The sequence below is a fragment of the Myotis daubentonii genome, chromosome 5 (assembly GCF_963259705.1).
Source record: "Myotis daubentonii chromosome 5, mMyoDau2.1, whole genome shotgun sequence".
In the NCBI taxonomy this organism is placed as follows: Eukaryota; Metazoa; Chordata; class Mammalia; order Chiroptera; family Vespertilionidae; genus Myotis; species Myotis daubentonii.
In genome coordinates, this window is record NC_081844.1 from 31,705,273 (window position 1) to 31,725,003 (window position 19,731).

Genomic DNA, 19,731 nt, shown 5'->3' on the forward strand with positions numbered 1-19,731 from the left:
TCGCCTGGTTTGACCCCTGCTGGGTACATGTGGGGGTGACTCAAATTTTTCACTACCCTGCATGTGTCGGGGAATGACTGTGAAAGCCACATGAGGGTTGATGTGGGATTACAAACAAATTTTAGCCAGAAGGTGAGTTTGCAGCTATGGAATTCGTGAGTAATGAGCATCAACTATATATCTTATAAGCAAAGATATTTTCTTGGCTCAGTGCAGGGGTCGAGTGTAGGAAATTTAATATGGGTGCAGTATTCACACTTGCATCAGTTAATCCAGAATCGTCCTGAGCTGGAACTGTTTGTTCCCTCTCTAGAATTCAGTCCAGCACTTAGAGACCTGCGCACAGCAGGGTCACCAGCGGACCTGTGATTGGACAGGCTTCCTTCCAGGGCTGACAGGTCCTCCGTGGACCTTGATCCGCTGCCCGAATCCTTTCACCTGTGGACCCGTTGAGAATGAGCCTCCCTCCCCGCGTCATCCCTCCTCCACCCTGCACATTCCGGTCCTCTGCCTGCTGCTCCAGGAAGCCGGTCCAGTTCCCCCAACCAAGATTGCCCACATAGCCCTTCCCACAGCTTCATGGGACCATGCATAGTGGTGGTTGTCCACCGTCCTGTGGGCTGGCATTGCCCAGAGTCTGGGCCCTGGACTTTGGTGGCAGGACGTGTGCTGGGCACACACAGGTGTTTGGGCATGTTTGTGGCCTGAGTAGTGAAGGTTCTGTTTTTCTTGAACACTGGAACTTTGGAAAACTGTCCAGTGAGTGGCTTGGGGCCTGCAGAGTTCTGGATTAATCTTCCCCCCACCCCCATGTCCTCTGCAAGGCTTCCTGTTTACCACTCTGGAAATGCATTCATTCTGTGGAGGGAGATCAAGGGAGGGTGAGGAACAGAGGGGGCAGAAAGAGTCGGGGCAGATCTCGGTGTGGGGGAGGAAGGCCAGGGTAGGTTGCTGTCAGGGATCTGCCCCTGGGACTACCCCCTACTCCATTCTCAGCCCTCAGCTGCACCTGACCCACCAGCTATATACCAAGCCCTTTGCTCTTCCCCAAAAGCGTCCTGTCCTGTCACCATAGGTGTGAGGTAGTATCTCCCTGTGTGTTGGGGGGAGGACTGTCCCCACTTAGAATTCAGCACTTTCTTGTGATTTTCTTTTCCTTCCTTTGGAAAGACGTCACATGTTAATGACAAAATGTAAGCGTGGCTCCGCCCCCAGGCATCTCTGTTGCCAGCTTCTCTGTCCCCTTGGGAGGCACTTGGCCGTGCACAGCTGCCCTGGTCACACACCTCCTCCCATTGTGTTTATAACGTACACTTTATTCCGCACTTTGACTTTTTATCTAAAGACTTTTTTGGGGTAATAGCTTTATTGAGATATAACTCACATTTTACCTAAAGTGTACAATTCATTGGTTTTTACTATATTCACAGCATTGTGCATCCATTGCCACAGTCAATTTTATTTTATTTTATTTTATTTTAAAAAAACATACCTAATGAACTGATTAATTTGTCAAAAGAGATTTCCAGGTAGAATAGTTGTGTTTGAGAATGTACAAAAAGAAATGAATTTTTAAAAGCAAGCACAAAACTGTTCTGCTTTCAAGCAGGATACGATGGTAATTGTAAAGCATTCTTAACCACCCAAAAGGAAGTCCGCTCCCAGTAGCATCACTTCCCAACTCCCTCCCCCAGCCCCTGGCTCCCACTGTTCTACACTGTCTCTATGAATCTGACTCCTCTAGGGACTTCATCCGAGTGGAATCACACAATATTTGTCCTTTTATGACTGGCTTTTAAGCACCCCCAAAAGAAGCCCCGCTCTCATCAGCAGTCATAATAGTCACTTGTCACCCCACAACCCCAGCCCGGACAACCACTAAACTCACTTTGTCTCTGTGGATTGGCATGTTCTGGATGTTCCACATAAATGGAATCACACGCTGTGTGGCCTTTTGTGCCTGGCTTCTCTCACTTAGGGTCATGTTTTTAAAATTCATCCACGTTGTAGCAAGTTTTAGTTTGTCATTCCTCTTCATGGCTGCATAATATTCCAGCATGTGGATGGACCACACCATGTTTATCTACTCACTGGTTGATGGACATTTGGGTTGTTTCCACCTTTTGGCTACTGTGAATGTGTTGCTGTGAACATGCATGTACAGCTTTCTGTGTGGACAGATGTTTTCATTTCTCTTGGGCGGGTGCCTAGAGAGCAGAACTGCTGGTCACATGGAAACTCTGTATTTAACCTTTCAGGGAAACACCAGACTGTTTTCCACAGTGGCCCACACCATTGCACATTCCCACCAACTGTGCACGAGGGCTTTGATTTCTCCACATCCTCATTATACTTGTTATTGTCCATCTTTTTCATTCTAGCGATCCTGGCAGGTGTGAGGTAGTATCTCCCTGTGTTGTTGTGTGTTTTTTTTCCAGAAAGGGAGAGAACAATAGAAACATCACTGATCAGAGAGAATCATTGATCAGCTGCCTCCTGCATGCCCCTGCTGGGAATTGAGCCCACAACCTCCCGGTCCATAGGTCAACTCTCAACCACTGAGCCTCTCCGGCTGGGCTCCCCGTTGTTTTAATTTGCATTTCCCTGATGACTAATGATGTTGAGCAACTTTTCATGGGCTTATTGGCCATTTGCGTGTCCTCTGAAGAAACATTTCTTCAAAACCTTTGCTTGTATTCTTCCTTCCTTCCTTCCTTCCTTCCTTCCTTCCTTCCTTCCTTCCTTCCTTCCTTCCTTCCTCCCTCCCTCCCTCCCTCCCTCCCTCCCTCCCTCCCTCCCTCCCTCCTTCCTTCCTTCCTTCCTTCCTTCCTTCCTTCCTTCCTTCCTTCCTTCCTTCTTTCTTTCGTTGTTGCTGTTGTTAATCTTCACCTCAGGATATTTTCCCCTTGATTTTTAGAGAGCGACAGAGAAACGTTGATGTGAGAGAGACACATCGATTAGTTGCCTCCCGCACGTGACTGGGGCCTGATAAAACCTGCAGCCGAGGTACGTGCCCTTGACTGGAATCAAACCCAGGACCCTTTAGTCTGCAGGCGGATGCTCTATGCACTGAGCCAGACCAACCAGGGCTGCACAAGTATTTTTAATTTTGATGACGTCCACTTTATCTTATTTTTTGTCTGGTTGCTGTACTTTAGTTGTCATATCTAAGAAAATACTGCTGAACCTGAGGTCATAGAGATGTACCCCTGTTTTCTTCTGAGAGTTGTATAGTTTCAGCTCTTAAATTCATTTGTATTTATGATGTATTTTTTTAAATGGAGATAACGTTAGTTAATAATATATGTTTCATGAATGCAACGTTGTTATTATTCAATAGTGGTATACACTGCAGCATGCGAACCTCCAGAAGTCTAGTTTCCATACAATATGCTTTGAGTTAATGCTGTGTATGGTGTGCAGTAGGGCCCAGCTTCATTCCCCGAGTGTGGAGATCCAGGTGTCCCTACATCACTTATTGATATGATTTTGTTCCTCTCTGAGTTGTCTTGGCACCCTTGTGGAAATCAGTTGATTGTAAATGTACAGGTTTAGTTCTGGACTGTAAGTTGGTTTCTTCTGGACTATTTTTCTGCTCTTTGTGCCTGTTTTTATGTGAAAGAGACACATTGATGGGTTGCCCCCCTCACATGCCTCAACCAGGATTCAAACCTGTGACCTTTGGTGCATGGGCTGACGCTCTAACCACTGAGAAACACCAGCCATGGCTGCATTTTGCTGTTTGTTTGTTTTGTTTTTTTCTGCATTTTGCTTTTTAATATATTAAGTCTGACTTGGTTCTTGGTCTCTATAAATGCAGCCTGGAGATGCCACATCCTTTTAAACACCTGTGTAATATTTTATTGTATGCATTCAAGCCATTCATTCAGTTTGCTCTTCAGCTCTTTACGGAACACCTAGTGTATGCCAGGCCTGGAGGGAAGAGTGTAGGTAATGGAGCCTGGAAAGCATACAGCAGAGGCTGGGGTGGGTGTCAGTTGGTACCACATGGTCCAGGCTTTGCCCCTGTGGGCACCAATGAGGAGAGCAGGTGGAGAGATGTCTAGATGGATGATGCCATGTTGAAACCCCAAGTGTATTATTTAACTACTAGAAGCCTGGTACATGACATTCTTGACCCGGGGGCGGGGGGGGGGGCGGGGGGGTCCTTCAGCCTGGCCAGTGCCCTCTCACAGTCCAGGACCCCTTGGGGGATGTTCGCCTGCCGGCTTAGGCCCGATCCCTCAGTCACCCATCCCTCTCACAGTCTGGAACCCCTCGCTCCTTACTGCCCTCCTGCAGTGGAGGTGGGAGAGGCTCCTGCCACCGCCGCTGTGCTTGTCAGCCCTGAGCCTGGCTTTTGGCTGAGCAGCACTCCCCCTGTGGGAGTGCACTGACAATCAGGGTGCAGCTCCTGCATTGAGCATCTTCCCCCTGGTGGTCAGTGTGTGTCATAGCTACCGGTTGTTCCACTGTTCAGTCAATTTGCATATTAGGGTTTTATTATATAGATGATTGCTGTGAAAATAAATTACCTCAAACACAGTGGTTTTAAATAATAATAAACACTTATTATCTCACAGTTTCTATGGTTCAGAAACCCAAGGGTGGTTGAGCTAGGTGGTTCTGAGTTGGGGTCTCTGATGAGGTCGCAGTCAAGCTGATACCTGGGACTGCTTCATCCAAAGGCTGCTCCCGAGCCAGTTCCTGCATGTGGCTGTTGGTGGTGGCCTCAGTTCCACAAGTCATTGAGTGTCCTCCCATAATGGTGGCCAGTTCCCCCAGTGAGCCATCCAAGAGCAAGGTGAAATACAATCAAATGTTAAGCCCTGGCCAGTGTTGCTCAGTTGTTAGATTTGTGCAAGAGGCAACCAATCAATGTGTGTGTGTGTCTCTCTCTCCTTCCTTCCTTCCCCATACCTTTCTTCCTTACACTCTCTCTGGAAAGCAATGGAAAAAATACCCTCAGGTGAGATTTAACAGCAACAACAAAATGTTAAAATATATATATATAAATATCCAATTAAATATTTATTTTATACTAGAGGCCTGGTGCACGAATTTGTGCATGGGTGGGGTCCGGCTGGCCCGCCCCCAATTGGGGTCGATTGGGGTGGGCTGGCCAGGGGGAGGGTCCACGAGCCGTTGGCCAGCCAGCCCTGCCCCCTGGTCAAACTCTCAGTCAAACTCCTGGTCGAGGGGACAATTTGCATGTTAGCCTTTTATTATATAGGATTTTATCATACATGCAAGAATAAAGAATGAGGCAGATATTATCACACATCTTTCTTATAGAAAATTAAATTTGACATTCCCACTAGGGCTAAAAATTACATACAAAACCTCTTCTTCCTTAAACTTGAGGGCTTGGTGGGAATATGTAAATGCAAGAAAGTTTCTGGATGTTCACCAATATCATTTCAAATAAGTGTCTATAGTAGCACTCTGTAGTAAAACTTTTTTAAAAATTTAAATTATTTTTAAAAAGTATTACATGTTTCCTTTTGCCGCCATTGACCTCTCCCCACCCGCTCCTGCCCCCCCAGCACATGCCCTTGTCCCCCTACTGTCTGTGTCCATTGGTTATGCTTATATGCATGCATATAAGTCTTCTGGTTGATCTCTTACCCCCACCCTCCTCTGCCTTCCCTCTGAGGTTTGTCGGTCTGTTCCATGTTTCTGTGTCTCTGTATCTGTTTTTGTTCATCAGTTTATGTTGTTCATTGTAGTAAGACTTCTGACATCGATGGAAGTTTCTGTGTCTGTGCTCCAGTGTGTAGCCACTAGCCTCATGGAGCTACCCTGCATGTGAAATATACCCTATACAATCGAGAAACAACATTTTTATTTAATTCTATTTTAATCCTAATTTACATTTAAATACCCACATGTGCCCAGCCTGCATGGCTCAGTAGTTGAGCATTGATCTATGAACCAGGAGGGCAGAGTTCGATCCCCAGTTAGGGCAAATGCCTGGGTTGCAGGCTCGTTCCCCAGTAGGGGGCGTGCAGGAGGTAGCCGATCAATGCTTCTCTCTCATCAGTGATGTTTCTATCTCTCTCACCCTCTCTCTTCCTCTCTGAAATCAATAAAAATGTATTTAAAAATAAATAAATATCCACATGTGCAGGTATATAGAAACCAATTTTTTAGTCTGTCAGGTTATGCTAATTCTAAGCTCAAACTTTCTGTTATGGAATCTCTAATGAAGTAAGGACAGACTTCAAAGAAAAGAGCAAGGTAAATGTGTTGGTGTCTTTTATGACCCTGTGTCAGAAGTCACATGCTGCACTTTAGCCATATCTGTTAGTCATACCCACCGGCTATCGTAGGAGGCCGTGGATACCAGGGGTCATCCTGGAGCCTGGCCACCACATCAGGCAGCTTGTCTGGCTCCAGAATCTCCTCTTCTCATCTGTAAAATAGGGAAGTTGTACCCTCGCCTCATGGGGCAGATTGAGGCATGAGTTGAGCAGTTACTGCATGCCTAGCACAGAGGAACCCCTGACATGCAGGTTCCTATAATAATCCCAGAGCCCAGGCAAGTGTCTGGGGCCTGGTTGCAGCCTGGCTCAGCTGCCAGGATCCTTTTTTTTTTTTTTTTAGTGTGTTTTTATTGACTTTTAGAGGGAGAAGGAGAGCGAGAAACATCAATCGGTTGCCTCCTGCACACCCCCCACTGAGGATTGAGCCCGCAACCCGGGCAGTTGCCCTGACCGGGAATCAAACCAGCGACCTCTTGGTGCATGGGGCAACGCCCAACCTATTGAGCCCCCCCAGCCGGGCAGCAGCTAACTTTCTGTGGGACTTTGGGCAAGCCCTGCCACCTTTGCCTTGGTTTAAAACAAAGCCAGCTCGGTCCCTAGGATTCTGAAACCCTAGACCCAGCCTCACTGGGAAATTGGGCCTGGGATGGAAAGTGAGCATCCACCCTGTGAATGGCAAGAGCCAGACCGAGGGGGCCCCTGTAGCTCTCAGCATTCTGGAATTCAGGTGCAGTGTCTTCGGCCCAGCCTGGCTGCTGGAGAGTAAAAATATATCTGAGAGGAAAACTGGGCCAAGAAACCTCTCACGTGGGTCCTGAGACAGCGCATGATCCTCGCCATGCGTCGGTGGGGGTGCCCGCTCCTGAGGAGCCCTCTCTTGGATGTGCTGTGTCCGGCCATCCTGGGATCTGGCTGTTGGCCCTTCCTCAATGGAGGTCTGCAGTTGCATATTCTCTATTGGAACCTAGTGTCCCCTTGGGGGAACCCCTGTCCCCCACAGCCAGGCAGAGTGCTGTTGGCTCCTGGAATGGGGGGACCCAGGCCTAGCAGCCAGAGCTGTATATGCCCTACACATGACCTGTGGGCCCAGCCCTGGACTTTGTGAGGGGCAGTCAGGCACCTGCCTAAGGGGGAGTGGGGGTCAGCAGGGAGGACAGCAGCACTGAGACAGAGTCCTCGGGTGCCAAGTCCAACCAGACTTGAAGCCGATCAGCGCGGACCTCTCTGGTTATGTTGGGGTCAGGCGAGCTTTTCTGTGCAAGGCCAGCTGATCTCTGTCACACCTGTTCAATTCTGAAGTTGTAGAGATTTGTGGGTGTGTTCCAATAAAACTTTATTTATAAAAATAGACAGTGGGTGGGTTTAGTCCACAGGGTAGTTTGCTGGCCCGAGTTATGTTAACATAAATCCTCCCCATACACCTTTTTCTTCAGGCAGTATGAGTCCCAACTTTTATTCAACACAAAACATCCTAATACTGCTTCTCTGAGCTTCAGTTTCTCCCTCTGAAGAGAGGAGACAGACATTGCTTGGGTCAGGGCAGGTCAGAGGCACCTCAGGCTGTGGCTTTGCTGGGCATTCAGCCCTCAGTCAGCTGTCCAGCTCCAGGGAATGACTACTCATCCAGGGATGAGTGAGTGAGCTCTCTTCCCACAAGTCTTCTCCTGAGGCTCATCCACAGCCTCCTCCATGCAGCCCTCCAGGTTCCTTGCTCATTGGATACTCAGTGAGGTCTTATCGGTGCCCAGCACTGGGCTGGTGCAGGGTCACGAAGTGGGTGAGGGAGAGGAGGCCTTCCCTGTGGCGCTCTCAGGGGAGCCAGAGACCACTGAAGGCAGGATGCCAGGGGGAGCCTCAGAGGGAGGGGCCCAGGTGAAGCACAGGGAAGCATTCACCAAGCCGAGGGGAGGTGGGAAGGAAGAGGTGCAGGGAGCAGCAGGGCCCAGGGCCTGGGGGTACAAGGGAGCCTAAACAGTGGGACCTGAGGGAAGAATAGGGGTGGATAGGGGCCAGGCTGGGTTGGGAACAGGAGGGAGGGAGGCAGATGGAAGTACCTGGCGCAGTCAGAGGTAGGCAGGTCACTGCTGGGAGTGTCCAGGCTGGGGCTGGTACAGTGAGCCCGGGGGCCCTGTGTGAATGGATACAGGTTTCCTTGCCCCAATGTCCAAATCTGTAAGAATACCAGTCCCCCTGGCTGTGACAGTGTGGGTGACACTGGCTCAGAAATAGCGCACAACCTGGCATGTCTGTATCCAAGACAGCAAATTCAGTCAACAGTCCTAGCCAGTTTAGCTCAGTGGATAGAGCGTTGGCCCTTGGAATCCGGGTTGGATTTAAGTCAAGGGCATGTACCTCGGTTGCAGGCTCAATCCCTAGCCCTGGTCAGGGAGGCAACCAGTCCATGTCTCTCTCTCTCTCTCTCTGTCTCTCCCCCTCCCTTCCACTCTCTCTAAAAATCAATGGAAAAATATCCTCAGGTGAGGATTAGCAAAAAAAAAAAAAGTTGGTCAACAAACTGGCGAGCCATCAGTGCTCCGTGCCAGGCCAGCGCTGAACCCGCCAGGAACTCTGTCCTTGAGCCCACTTGAGACCAGGACAGGTGACCAGGTGGCTTCAGGATGCTGGCCCAGGTGCCTGGGAGCGCATTGGGAAGCAGCAGCTCCACCTGGAGCGTCCGGGCAAGCCTCCGAGTGCCTCTGGAGGGAGTGGCTGGTTGCTGCAGGGACCCAGGGTGTGTGTGGGATAGGGAGCACCCCAACCCCTGCAGCTCCTTGGCCTTGAACTTGCCCAGACCTCTAAGCCCTAGTCTCCCAGCCATAAAGTGGGTCCAAGGACATTTACCTCCTGCTGGTTTCAGGAGGGTTGAAGACATGGCTGGTAAGGCAACCGCCTGTATGGGGAATGTGTATGTGTTGTAGCTTTTTATCACAGGGAAGTTAAAGCAAAAGACAAAACTGGATAGGACAGTACAACTAAATATTTTATCACGAAATGTTGTAAATATCCAGAGAATAGTATAATGAACACCCACATGCTTCCTGTCCTCTACATTTTTATATTGCTGCATTTGCCTCAGGGTCCCCCCTGGCGCTGCTGACGGCATGCTGGCTCACTCTCCGGCTGGGGCGGGAGCGTCCTGGGCACGGCACTGCGGGATGCTGAGCAGCATCCTTGGCCCCCAATCAGTGCTAAGGACACTTCTAGTCATGACAACCCAGATGCCCCAGACATCGCCAAGTATCCCCTGGGGCAGAATCGCTCCATTTGAGAACCACCTACAGATCACTTCCCTTCACCTGGGATGCCTGTTCTGGCCTCCGCCGGGTCTCCTCTGGCCCCTCACAAAGTGTTTGCCGACCCACAACTTAAAGGATAAACAAAACATGATACGGCTAACCTACACAGTGATATATTGGTGCCTTTTATGTTATGCTATGTTTTCCTGGGTGTTTAAAATATTTTCTTATTAGACATTATATTTAAACAAAGATATATTTTGTCCCCCAAAGAGGGCCCAGCATCCAGGAAACACTCACTGAGTTTGGAATAAATGAATGAATGAATGTGTGGTCAGGAAAGACCTCTCCAGGAGGTGACACAAATGTCTGAGACCTGAGTGACAGAGGACAGAAGCTAGCTGTGTAGAGATGTGAGGATAGATTGTTCCAGGCAGAGGGCACAGCAAGTGCAAAGGCCCTGTGGTGGAAATGTGATGAGCCAATGTGTGTGAAACCTTTGGCACAGAGCCTGGCACAGGTGCTCCAGTAGTGCCCACTGCTACCCATGTGATCACTCACATTCCTTAGGAAGAATCTGCTTTAAAAATGTGTTTCTCCAATGCTTGAAAATTCCTGGCATCAAAGATCACAATTTACCTTTAACCTGGAGGAACATTGTATGAAGAAAATTTTCAACCGTGTCTGGCCAGTGTGCTCCGTGGTTGGGCATCAACCTATGAACCAGGAGGTCACATTTTGATTCCCAGTCAGGGCATATGCGGTTGCCGGCTTGATCCCCAGAGGACAGCCAATCAATGATCTCTCTCATCGATGTTTCTATTCCTCTCTCCCTCTTCCTTCTCTTTGAAGTAAAAAGAAGAAAAGAAAAAAAAATATATATATATACATATACATATATATATGTGTGTGTGTGTGTATATATATATATATATATATATATATATATATATATATAAAAGAAAACTTACAACTGCACTGAAAAGTTGAAAGAATTGAAAAATGGAAACACTACTTACCACTTGGAACCTAAAATTAACATTTTGCTGTGCTGACTTTATCCATCCCTTCCCCTCCTCCTCCCCTTCCTCCTCTATCCCTCCCTCTTTCCATCTAATATTTTAGATGTACTTCAGAATTGCAGGCATCAGCACACTCCATCTGTAAGCACTTCAGTGTGTGTATCATTAACTAGAGTTTGACATATTTCAACATGTTTTTGCAGTGTTCTACTCTGATCAGCTATTAACTTTAGAATTCTTAGCCTTTCCCGACCTAATAGTGGCGGTAAAAGTCTGAGATACTGTAAAATCTGAAAGTTCTTTATTTTTTAAACATATTTATTTATTTATTTATTTTATTTTTAGAGTACATTTTTAAATATGTTTTTATTGATTTCAGATAAAAATAAACCCTAGCGTGAAACCAGAGAGAGGCTGCCTATAAAGGGCAGGGGTGGTGCAGAGGCAGGAATCCCACATCCCACCTCTTCTCACACACTGGCACTGTGCTCTCAGGTAATGGGCTGTCACCGTGCTCCACTCCATTTCATTCTAATGGTTGGGCAGTTGGTTCTCTTGGATTTTCTAAAATTTTGTTTTTCCAATCTTCATTCCCCCCCTTTTTTAAAAATGTATTTTTATTGATTTCAGAGAGGAAGGGAGAGGGGGAGAGAGAGAGAGAAACATCAATGATGAGAGAGAATCGTTGATCGGCTGCCTCCTGCACACCCCCCACTGGGGATCGAGCCTGCAACTGGCCGGAATCGAACCTGGGACCCTTCAGTCCTCAGGCTGACGCTCTATCCATTGAGCCATACCAGCTAGGCCCCCACCCTTTTTTTTCTTGCCTTATTGCATTGGTGAGTGCTATTGCCCCCCCCCACCCCCAGTGGAAGCTCTCGGCCACTCCCCTTGTCCTATGGGTGATACTTATTTGTTTGCCATGAGTTTTTGCTTTGAATTATTTTTAAGTAAAGGCAGTTCTTCCTGAAACCCTCACTTTTTTCCCCTCCAGTTTCTTAATAGTTTTTTTGAACATCAAGTTCATGTTAAATTTTGTTGATTGCTTTTCTGGATTCTGAGATACAATGTCTGGTTTTTACCTTTGAGTAACTTCCTAAATTTCTCCAAACCCGTTTTCCCACCTGTAAAATGCGATAGTGAAATGAGATCATTAAGTTAGATGGTGTCTGACTCAGGCAGCTGAGTGCTCAGCTCCCTTCCCTGCTGTGCCCTCACAGTGCTGCCTCAGTGCCACCTCCTGTATAGTCTCCAGGGACTGTGCTCCTGTGCCCACAGGCTGGCCAGACCATTCCAGTTCATCAGGGAGGGGGCCTGTGGCTGGCCCCCCGCGCCACTTCCTGCTTTGCAGGGTTGCAGGCTCCAGTTGCTTTGTAGGCCAGGGGCGGACTTGGGCTCTCACCCCAGGGAGCTCTCCCAGGCTGTGGGCAGAGCAGAGAGAGGACCTGGCTGTTGCTCACCGGCGGCCTCTGGTGGCCGCTGTGAGGAGGACAGACCGGAGCGGGGTCTGGATCTGTGGAGACTGCTGGTCCGGGTGAGCGGTGATGGAGGGGAGAGGAGTGGGAGCAGTGGCACATCTGGACAGACTGAAGGTAGCCCTAGTGCTGAAGGACATACGCTAAAGCCCCTTCCTTGGTTCTAGGGGCCCGCAGTTTTTTGGGAGCTTCCCTTTCTTGGTTTCCACATTAGTCATGTGAAGAAGTAGCTCCAGCCTGGCCAGCATGGCTCAGTGGTTGAGCGTTGACCTATGAACCAGGAGGTCACAGTTCAATTCCCGGTCAGGGCTCATGCCCAGATTGCGGGCTCGATCCCTAGTGGGGGACGTGCAGGAGGCAGCAATCAGTGATTCTCTCTCATCATTGATGTTTCTATCTCTCTCTCCCTCTGCCTTTCTCTCTGAAATTGAATGTGTACACACACACACACACACACACACACACAGTAGTCACTGTTGCTTTCCTCAGCGGGCCGCCCCGCCCACCGCCACTGGTAGCTCTCTGCTGTGCATAGCTTGCTGCCCCGCCCTCCTGCTGATTGGTCATTAAGCTTCACCGCATAACGACCATTTGTATATGACCTCTTTATTATATAGGATGTAAAAGAAGCAGTTCCTGCCGAGGCTTGTGTGTGCAGAGGGCGGAGAACTGTGTCTGTCCCTCCCTCTGTCTGTCCCTTGTCCATCAGAAGTCAATAAGCATTCATAGGCGTCTGCTGGTGGCTGGACCAGACCCACAGGCAGCACAATTGTGCCTTGGGCAGGTCTTGGCCTGAGATAGGGGCTGCATAGGGCCTGTTCTCCCAGCTGTACGTGTCAGGCTCTTTCCCTCCAGGTTAGTTTTAAAAATTAATTTCTTAAAAAAAAATAGGGTGGCTCATTCAGAAGATAAATGGTCCCATCTTGGTCTGGGAGGAGCTCCACATCTGGGTGTGGTCCCTGCCATCCCCAGCCTGACCCAACCAGTGGGAGTGACCACCCTCCCCTGCAGCTGCATGACCTCTGGCAACAGACTCAACCCTGAGCCGTGGCCCCTCTTTCTGAAGATGTGTGGAGGCCGAGAGTTACAGGGTCACTGCCCTCACAGGCATCACGCTGTGGAGGGGCAGATGATGAGGGTAAGAAAAGGAATGTCAGAGAGCAGGTGGGGACATGCAGATGGCAAAACTGGGGAATGTGGCCTGAGTAACAGGACAGGGAGGTGACTGGGTGGCCACTCTGAGGGGAGGCTGGGTTGAGACCTGAAGGCCAAAGGGCCGGCCTTGGGGAGACCTTGCGAAGGCTTGTTTTGGGCAGAAGGAATGGCGTGGTGCCAGTGCCCCGAGGTGTGTGTGTGTCCATCCCTTGCACCGCCCCCCACAGAGTTCAGACACCTTGGGTGGGGAAGCAGGAGGACATAGGAGGTATGGTTTGTGGAGGAGGCCAGGACTGCGGTGTTGGACCTACTTTGGCAGCCCTGGGATGAAGGACCTGGAGCTACAGAAGACTCAGGTGGTCACCGCTGGGTGGGCTCTGGGTTAAGGGACCCCCACATGAGGTCTAGAATGTTCCACCCTGGTCCACCACTGGCTTCCTGCCTTCTCTTTCTTCTCCACATCCCAAACTCAAACCATTAATTGTTCTGCTGTTGGGCATCCAATAAAAATATTATGTCAGCTTTCCAGCCCTGACCAGTTTGGCTCAGTGGATAGAGAGTTGGCCTGCGGACTGAAAGGTCCCAGGTTCGATTCCGGTCAAAGGCATGTACCTTGGTTGTGGGCACATACCCAGTACGGGGTGTGCAGGAGGCAGCTGATCGATGTTTCTAACTCTCTATCCCTCTTCCTTCCTCTCTGTAAAAAAATCAATAAAAATATTTAAAAAAAATTATGTCAGCTTTCCAGCATCTTCCGGCCCCCTCTTGCCACCGGCAGAGCCCCGGGATATGCCAGAGCCCAGGTTCGTCCCTGTGGCCAGGATGCCTGGGTGGAGATCCTCAGACATCTGCGAGTAGGCACCAAGGGTCTGGCCTGACTCCCATCTAGTTGGCGTATCTTAGTCCAGCTGCCCTGTCTGGGGCCCTGGGGAGTGACTCAGTCTGTTGGCTTTGTCCCCCGGCCCAGGGTCCCGTTTGGTGGACCGTGTGGCCATGAACTTAGTCTCAGCCAGTCGCCCCCTCAGCCTCAGTTTCCCTATCTGAACCATGTCCGTCCTAGGGGGTCTCAGCACCCCACATACACAGGTGGGCACTCAGGGTGCGGCTGGGGTGGTGGTCATGGCTAAAAGAGGACACGAGTCCACACCCCTGCTGCCCTGGTTGCACCTATGGCTGTGTCAACTTGAGGTTGTTTTATATGTTTTTCATTGAGAGATCATTCATATACGATAAAATTCACACTTTTAAGCATACAGTTCAGCATTTTTTGTACCTTTACAATGTGCAACTGTCACTGATTGGAACAGAGCAGGTTCCTCCTCTGCTGGGTAAGATTGACCCCTGACCCCTCACCTGGGCATGCCTCTCTCTTCCTTCCTGACCCTCACCCTCACCCTTCCAGGCTGCCAGTCCACTCTCAGAGTTCCGGCTCTGACTACACCCTGATGACTCCCACAGTCCTGTCTCCAGCCAGGGCTCCCCTGAGCTACAGACTCAGGGTCCATCTGCCCCTAGATGTCTCCACGCGGACGGCTCACGGGTCTCACACTCAACACAGCCACAATGCGCCTGTCCGTCCCCCCAACCTCCTGCCCATCCCCGTCAGCTGGCAGCTCCTTCATTCTGTTCATTGCTTCAGTCAAAATCCTTAGTCATTTCTGACTCCTTGCCTCTTCACTCCACCTCCAGTAAGTACAGCCTGTCTGTCCTAACTTTAGATCTCTCCAGAATCCGCCCATTTCTCCCCCCTCCTGGCCTCCACTTTGGTCCACCCCATCAGCTCCCACCTAGACCAGGCAGTCCTCTTGCCCTGCTTGGTCCCTGGCTCCTGTCCTAGCCCCCCACATCCACCCACAGTCTGTCATCCCCAGCAGCCACCAGAAGGCGCCTGTGAGCACCTATGTCATGGCCAAGCCACAGTCTTCCAGGGCACCCAACCTCCCTCAGGGTCAAAGCCCAAGATCTTCTTTGCTAATCTGCGCCCGAGGGCAGGGGCCAGGCCTGTCCTGGTCATCACTTGCTTCCCCCCAGTGACACCTAGTGAATGAGTTTCCTGTTGCAGCTGAAACAAATCACTGCAATTTTGCCTTAAAACCACACACATTTATTCTCCAACCGTTCTGGGGTCGGGAGTCTGACATGGATCTCACTGGGCTAAATCCAGGTCTGGGTAGGGCTGGTTCCCTCCTGAGGCTCCAGAAAGAACCATTTCTGGCCTTTTCTAGCTTCTAGAGGCGTCACATCCTTGCTTGTGGCCCCTTCCTCCATCTTCACAGCCAGCAATGCAGCCTCTTCCATCATTCACTCTGACCCTCCTGCCTGCCTTTTATAAGGACCCTGTGATGACACTGGCCCCCTGGGGATCTAGGGTCATCCCCATCCCAGGGGCCTTAACTCAGTTCTGCCTGCAAAGCCCATTCTGGGGTCAGGATGCGGACACCTTTTGCGGGGAGGAGGCATGTCTGCTGACCACCCTCATTGGGCAGATCATCTTCAGCAGAAGCCACTTTCCTGGTGAGGACACCAGGGCTCAGAGGTCAGTGGCAGGCCTGAGGCCTCCCTGCTGGGAGCCGGAGATGAGGGAACGGTCTGACGGAGGAAGATTGCCTGCCTTCCTTAGGCCAGCGAAGCGCTCCTGGAAGCTGTGGTAAAACCAGTCCTTGGCTGGCTTTCCATAGCTGGCTCCCTAGACAGGGCCAATAGAGCTGGCACCATTGCTCCAGCCTGGGGCCCCAGCCACTGCCTACTGACCATAGCTCCCCAGAGCCCCGGGCCCTCCCCACAGCACCATCCCGACCTCGACCCTCCAGGTCCCCTGATTTCTTTGTGACCCAGGTGTCTCCTGGTTAAGCCCTGCTCCTACCAGCAGAGGAAGGGTGGCACTTTGTAAATGCAGGTCCTTAGTTCTTTCCACTAAGGACCTGATGTCTTTGGGGTCAATGGTGGGTCAGAGTTGGGGGGTGGTCTCTCCTGCTGTTCCTGCCTGGGGGGTACCCAGCATCCAGTCATCCCGCCACCTCAGTGTGCCCTGTGTCTGTGCTCCCCTTTCCCACAAGGGGTTCTTGTGGTCCTCCCTAGGGACACAATGCCCAGTGAGGTTGTAGGCGCCTGTGTGTCAGGGAGGGGCATGGTGACAGTGGCCCGAACCTCCTTGGAGCCCCTGCAGGGGCAGGTGCAGGTTGGTGGTAGGCCCTGTGGGTTGGACTCCCCGCTGCCAGTCTCACATCTCCCTTCTCTTCCTCAGGTTTGGCCCAGAAAAAGACGGCCCTGACGGAGGTGAGTGTCCGTGGGTCCTATCCTGACTTGCCTCCTCCAGAAGACAGCACCAGCCCTGCTCGAGTTCTGCTCTGTGGCCTTGGGCACCTCACTGTACCTCTCGGGGGGTCCAAATGATGGCAGATGTGAGAGGGGGGGAAATCCCATCCCCCGGCCCGCGTGGGGAGTTTCCCACAGGGGTTCCGGTGCGGGAGGGATGACGCCCAAGAACTCGGCCCTGGGCCAGTGAGGGAAAGGGAGGGGGAGACCAGAAAGGGGAGGCCAGAGAGGTGAGAAGGAAGTTGGGCAAGTGCCAGTCCCTGAGGATCTGGCCAGGAGGGTGGTGCCTGACCAGTGCCTGACTAGCAGCGCCTTTGGTGTAGTGTCCCTAGGCAGCCCACATAGGAGCACAGGGTCCTTTTCGTTCTCCAGCCTGTGAGCCCAGCGTCTTCACCATCTTCCAGCCATGTTCCTAGAGAGCTTTCCCTGGTGACGGCCACTCATGCATATATGCCGCCATGCTGTCCCGGGGGCCCTGCTGCCTGTCCTCAGCGAGGGCGGTACAGAGGGGTCCCCACTGTGGTTAGTTTCCTGTCGCTCCAGAAGGTGGCCCGGGAGGGGCGTGTCTGAGCCCCATTTTACAAGAGGAGCAGCCCAGGTGTGGCTTGCCTGCACCTGCAGCAGCAGGAGTCCTGCCTACGCATGCTTTGTCCCTATCCCTTGATGCCAGTCACCATATGAGTCCTTCTATGGAGGGCATTGTCCACTTGCTGGGGCCCTGCAGTGGACTCAGTGCAGGACAGTGGGAGGGAGATGGGTGGGCCTAGGGCAGGGGTGAGCAAACTTTTTGACTCGAGGGCCACAATGGGTTCTTAAACTGGACCGGAGGGCCGGAACAAAAGCATGGATGGAGTGTTTGTGTGAACTAATATAAATTCAAAGTAAACATCATTACATAAAAGGGTATGGTCTTTTTTTTTTTTTTTTTAGTTTTATTCATTTCAAATGGGCCGGATCCGGCCCGCGGGCCATAGTTTGCCCACGGCTGGGGGGCTCCAAGGGCAATAGGGAGCCAGTGAGAGGTGTGAGGCAGGGGCAGCAACAGCAGGTTCCTGAGGGAACCTTGCCCCCTAGTGGCCAGTGTGCAGAACACACAGGAGCCAAGCTGAGGAGTGATGGCCAGTGGGGGGCATTTGAGGGCTGCCTGGAACTGATGTGGAGCAGTGCAGGTTGGGCTGGTGGCATGAGGACTGTGTGAGATTTTTGAATGGTGGTAGGTACATAGTAGGTACTTCTTTTTTTTTTTTTTTAATATATTTTATTGATTTTTTTACAGAGAGGAAGGGAGAGGGATAGAGAGTTAGAAACATCGATGAGAGAGAAACATCGATCAGCTGCCTCCTGCACATGTCCTACTGGGGATGTGCCCGCAACCAAGGTACATGCCCTTGACCGGAATCAAACCTGGGACCTTTCAGTCTGCAGGCCAACGCTCTATCCACTGAGCCAAACCGGTCAGGGCAGTAGGTACTTCTTAAATGTCAGTGACAGGTGGAGCCACCAAAGAGGCACTCAGTTCCTGTCTGCTGGCTGGCCTTGGCCCCTGATTCTAAACTGGCTTCTGTGTCCCTCCGGGCTCCCATTGCCCCTTCCACTGTCCTCCTCTTGTGACGGCACACATGAGAGCCAGTAGCTTCCACACAAGTTTGTTGGGATGGCCAATGTCACACCTGCCACAGCTGTCCCCTAGAGCTTGCAGGAGCTGGGCCTGCTCCCAGGAGGGGATGCTGTTTGTAATCATTTCAGCCCAGAGGGCTGTTCGGCCCCCAGGGGACACGGAATGATGTCTGGACACATCTGTGCTTGTCACACTGGGGTTGTTCCTGGCATTGACCAGGAATACTGGTTACTCGCCCAAAGTACCCAGGAAGTCCCCCCACAGAGAATGACCTGGCTCCAATGTCAGCAGAACTGAGGGAAAGACCCTAAAATTAGGCCTGGGTGGTCGGGGCTGCCGGCCTCCAGCTTTTTCAAGGAGCTGGTGGTCTGGTCTGCATGTGGGCCCTTCTGGATGTGAGGTATTGCCCACTGGGTGTACAGCCTGCCCACATAGCTTTCTGTCCCCGCTTCCCCCTGCACGGCCCACATGGCCCAGCCCTGGGCTCCAGCTGGGCGCGGTGACTAAGCTCCTCTCTTGCCAGAGTTTCTGGAGCGCTATGGCCTCGGTGGCTCCTCCTTGCTGACTTCTAATGCTTCCTGTTTTCTTTTCTCCAGGCCCCGTCAGTGACTGGACAGCCGGGCCCTGGTCACGGGAGGAAGCTGGGCCATCGGGGCGTGGATGCATCTGGTGAAACCACTTACAAAAAGGTTCTTCCTCTGCCCTTAGCCAGCTGAGGCGGAGTGAAGGGGGGCTCTCAGCAGTTCAGGGGACCCATCTGCCCCATACGCACATGCACAGTGTCCACTGAAGGTCATGGGCCCCTCCGTGCTGGCGAGGTCCCTGCTGCATGTCATCATCTCAGGCAGCCTAGGGATGTGCTCTGAGGCTACACAGGCTGCACGGCCTTCCTGATTCCAGGAGTCACCTTGGTGAGCCCTCAGCTCCCAGCCCTGCTGGCTCATCTAGCGATAGAGGAAATTATCCCTTTTCTCCCCAAGAAAGCAGGGCTGAGATGAGGTGGTAATGGGGAGCTCTGAGCCAGGCCCGGCCACAAGAGTGTGCAGGGAGCCTGGACCCCGTTGCCATTAGCCCTCCCTTTCTCAGTTATACTTCCTGATACATCTTTGCTGAGAGAGTGTACACGCACCATGTGATTTCCCCCCTTTGAAGTGTACAATTCAATGGTCTCTAGAGAATTCACAGAGTTGTGCAGTTATCACCACAGTTAATTTTAGAATATTCCCATTTCCCCTAAAAGATACCCCATCCCGGTCTAGCTGGTGTGGCTCAGTGTTGAGCATTGACCTATGAACCAGGAGGTCACAGTTCTATTCCCAGTCGAGGCACATACCCAGGATGCAGGCTCCAGCCCCAGTAGGGGGCATGCAGGAGGCAGCCGATCAGTGATTCTCTCTTATCATTGATTCATGTTTCTATCTCTCCCTCTCCCTTCCTCTCTGAAATCAATATGTGTGTGTGTCTATATATATATATCTATTTTTAAAGATACCTTATCCCTATTAGTAGTCACTCCCCATCCCCCTACCCACTTCCTATCTCTGGATGTGCCTATTCTGGACATTTCACATAAATGGACTCACACACTGTGTAGCCTTTTGGATCTGGCTTCTCTCACTGAGCACCATGTGTTCAAGGTCCATC

The 19,731-nt window shown here is 51.1% G+C and overlaps 1 protein-coding gene across 6 annotated transcripts in view; it reads left to right on the forward strand.

Moving 5' to 3' along the window:
* PIP5K1C (phosphatidylinositol-4-phosphate 5-kinase type 1 gamma) overlaps window positions 1–19,731 on the forward strand; it is a 54,939-nt gene that overhangs the window by 10,689 nt on the left and 24,519 nt on the right. For all 6 annotated transcript variants that reach the window (XR_009452994.1, XR_009452995.1, XM_059697166.1 and 3 more), the window contains exons 2-3: window positions 16,399–16,430; window positions 18,684–18,776. Coding sequence is in view for 4 of the 6 variants with exons in the window: in XM_059697166.1 (XP_059553149.1) it covers window positions 16,399–16,430; window positions 18,684–18,776 (125 nt within the window). In the remaining 2 variants the exon portion in view is untranslated. The remainder of the gene's footprint in view (window positions 1–16,398; window positions 16,431–18,683; window positions 18,777–19,731) is intronic.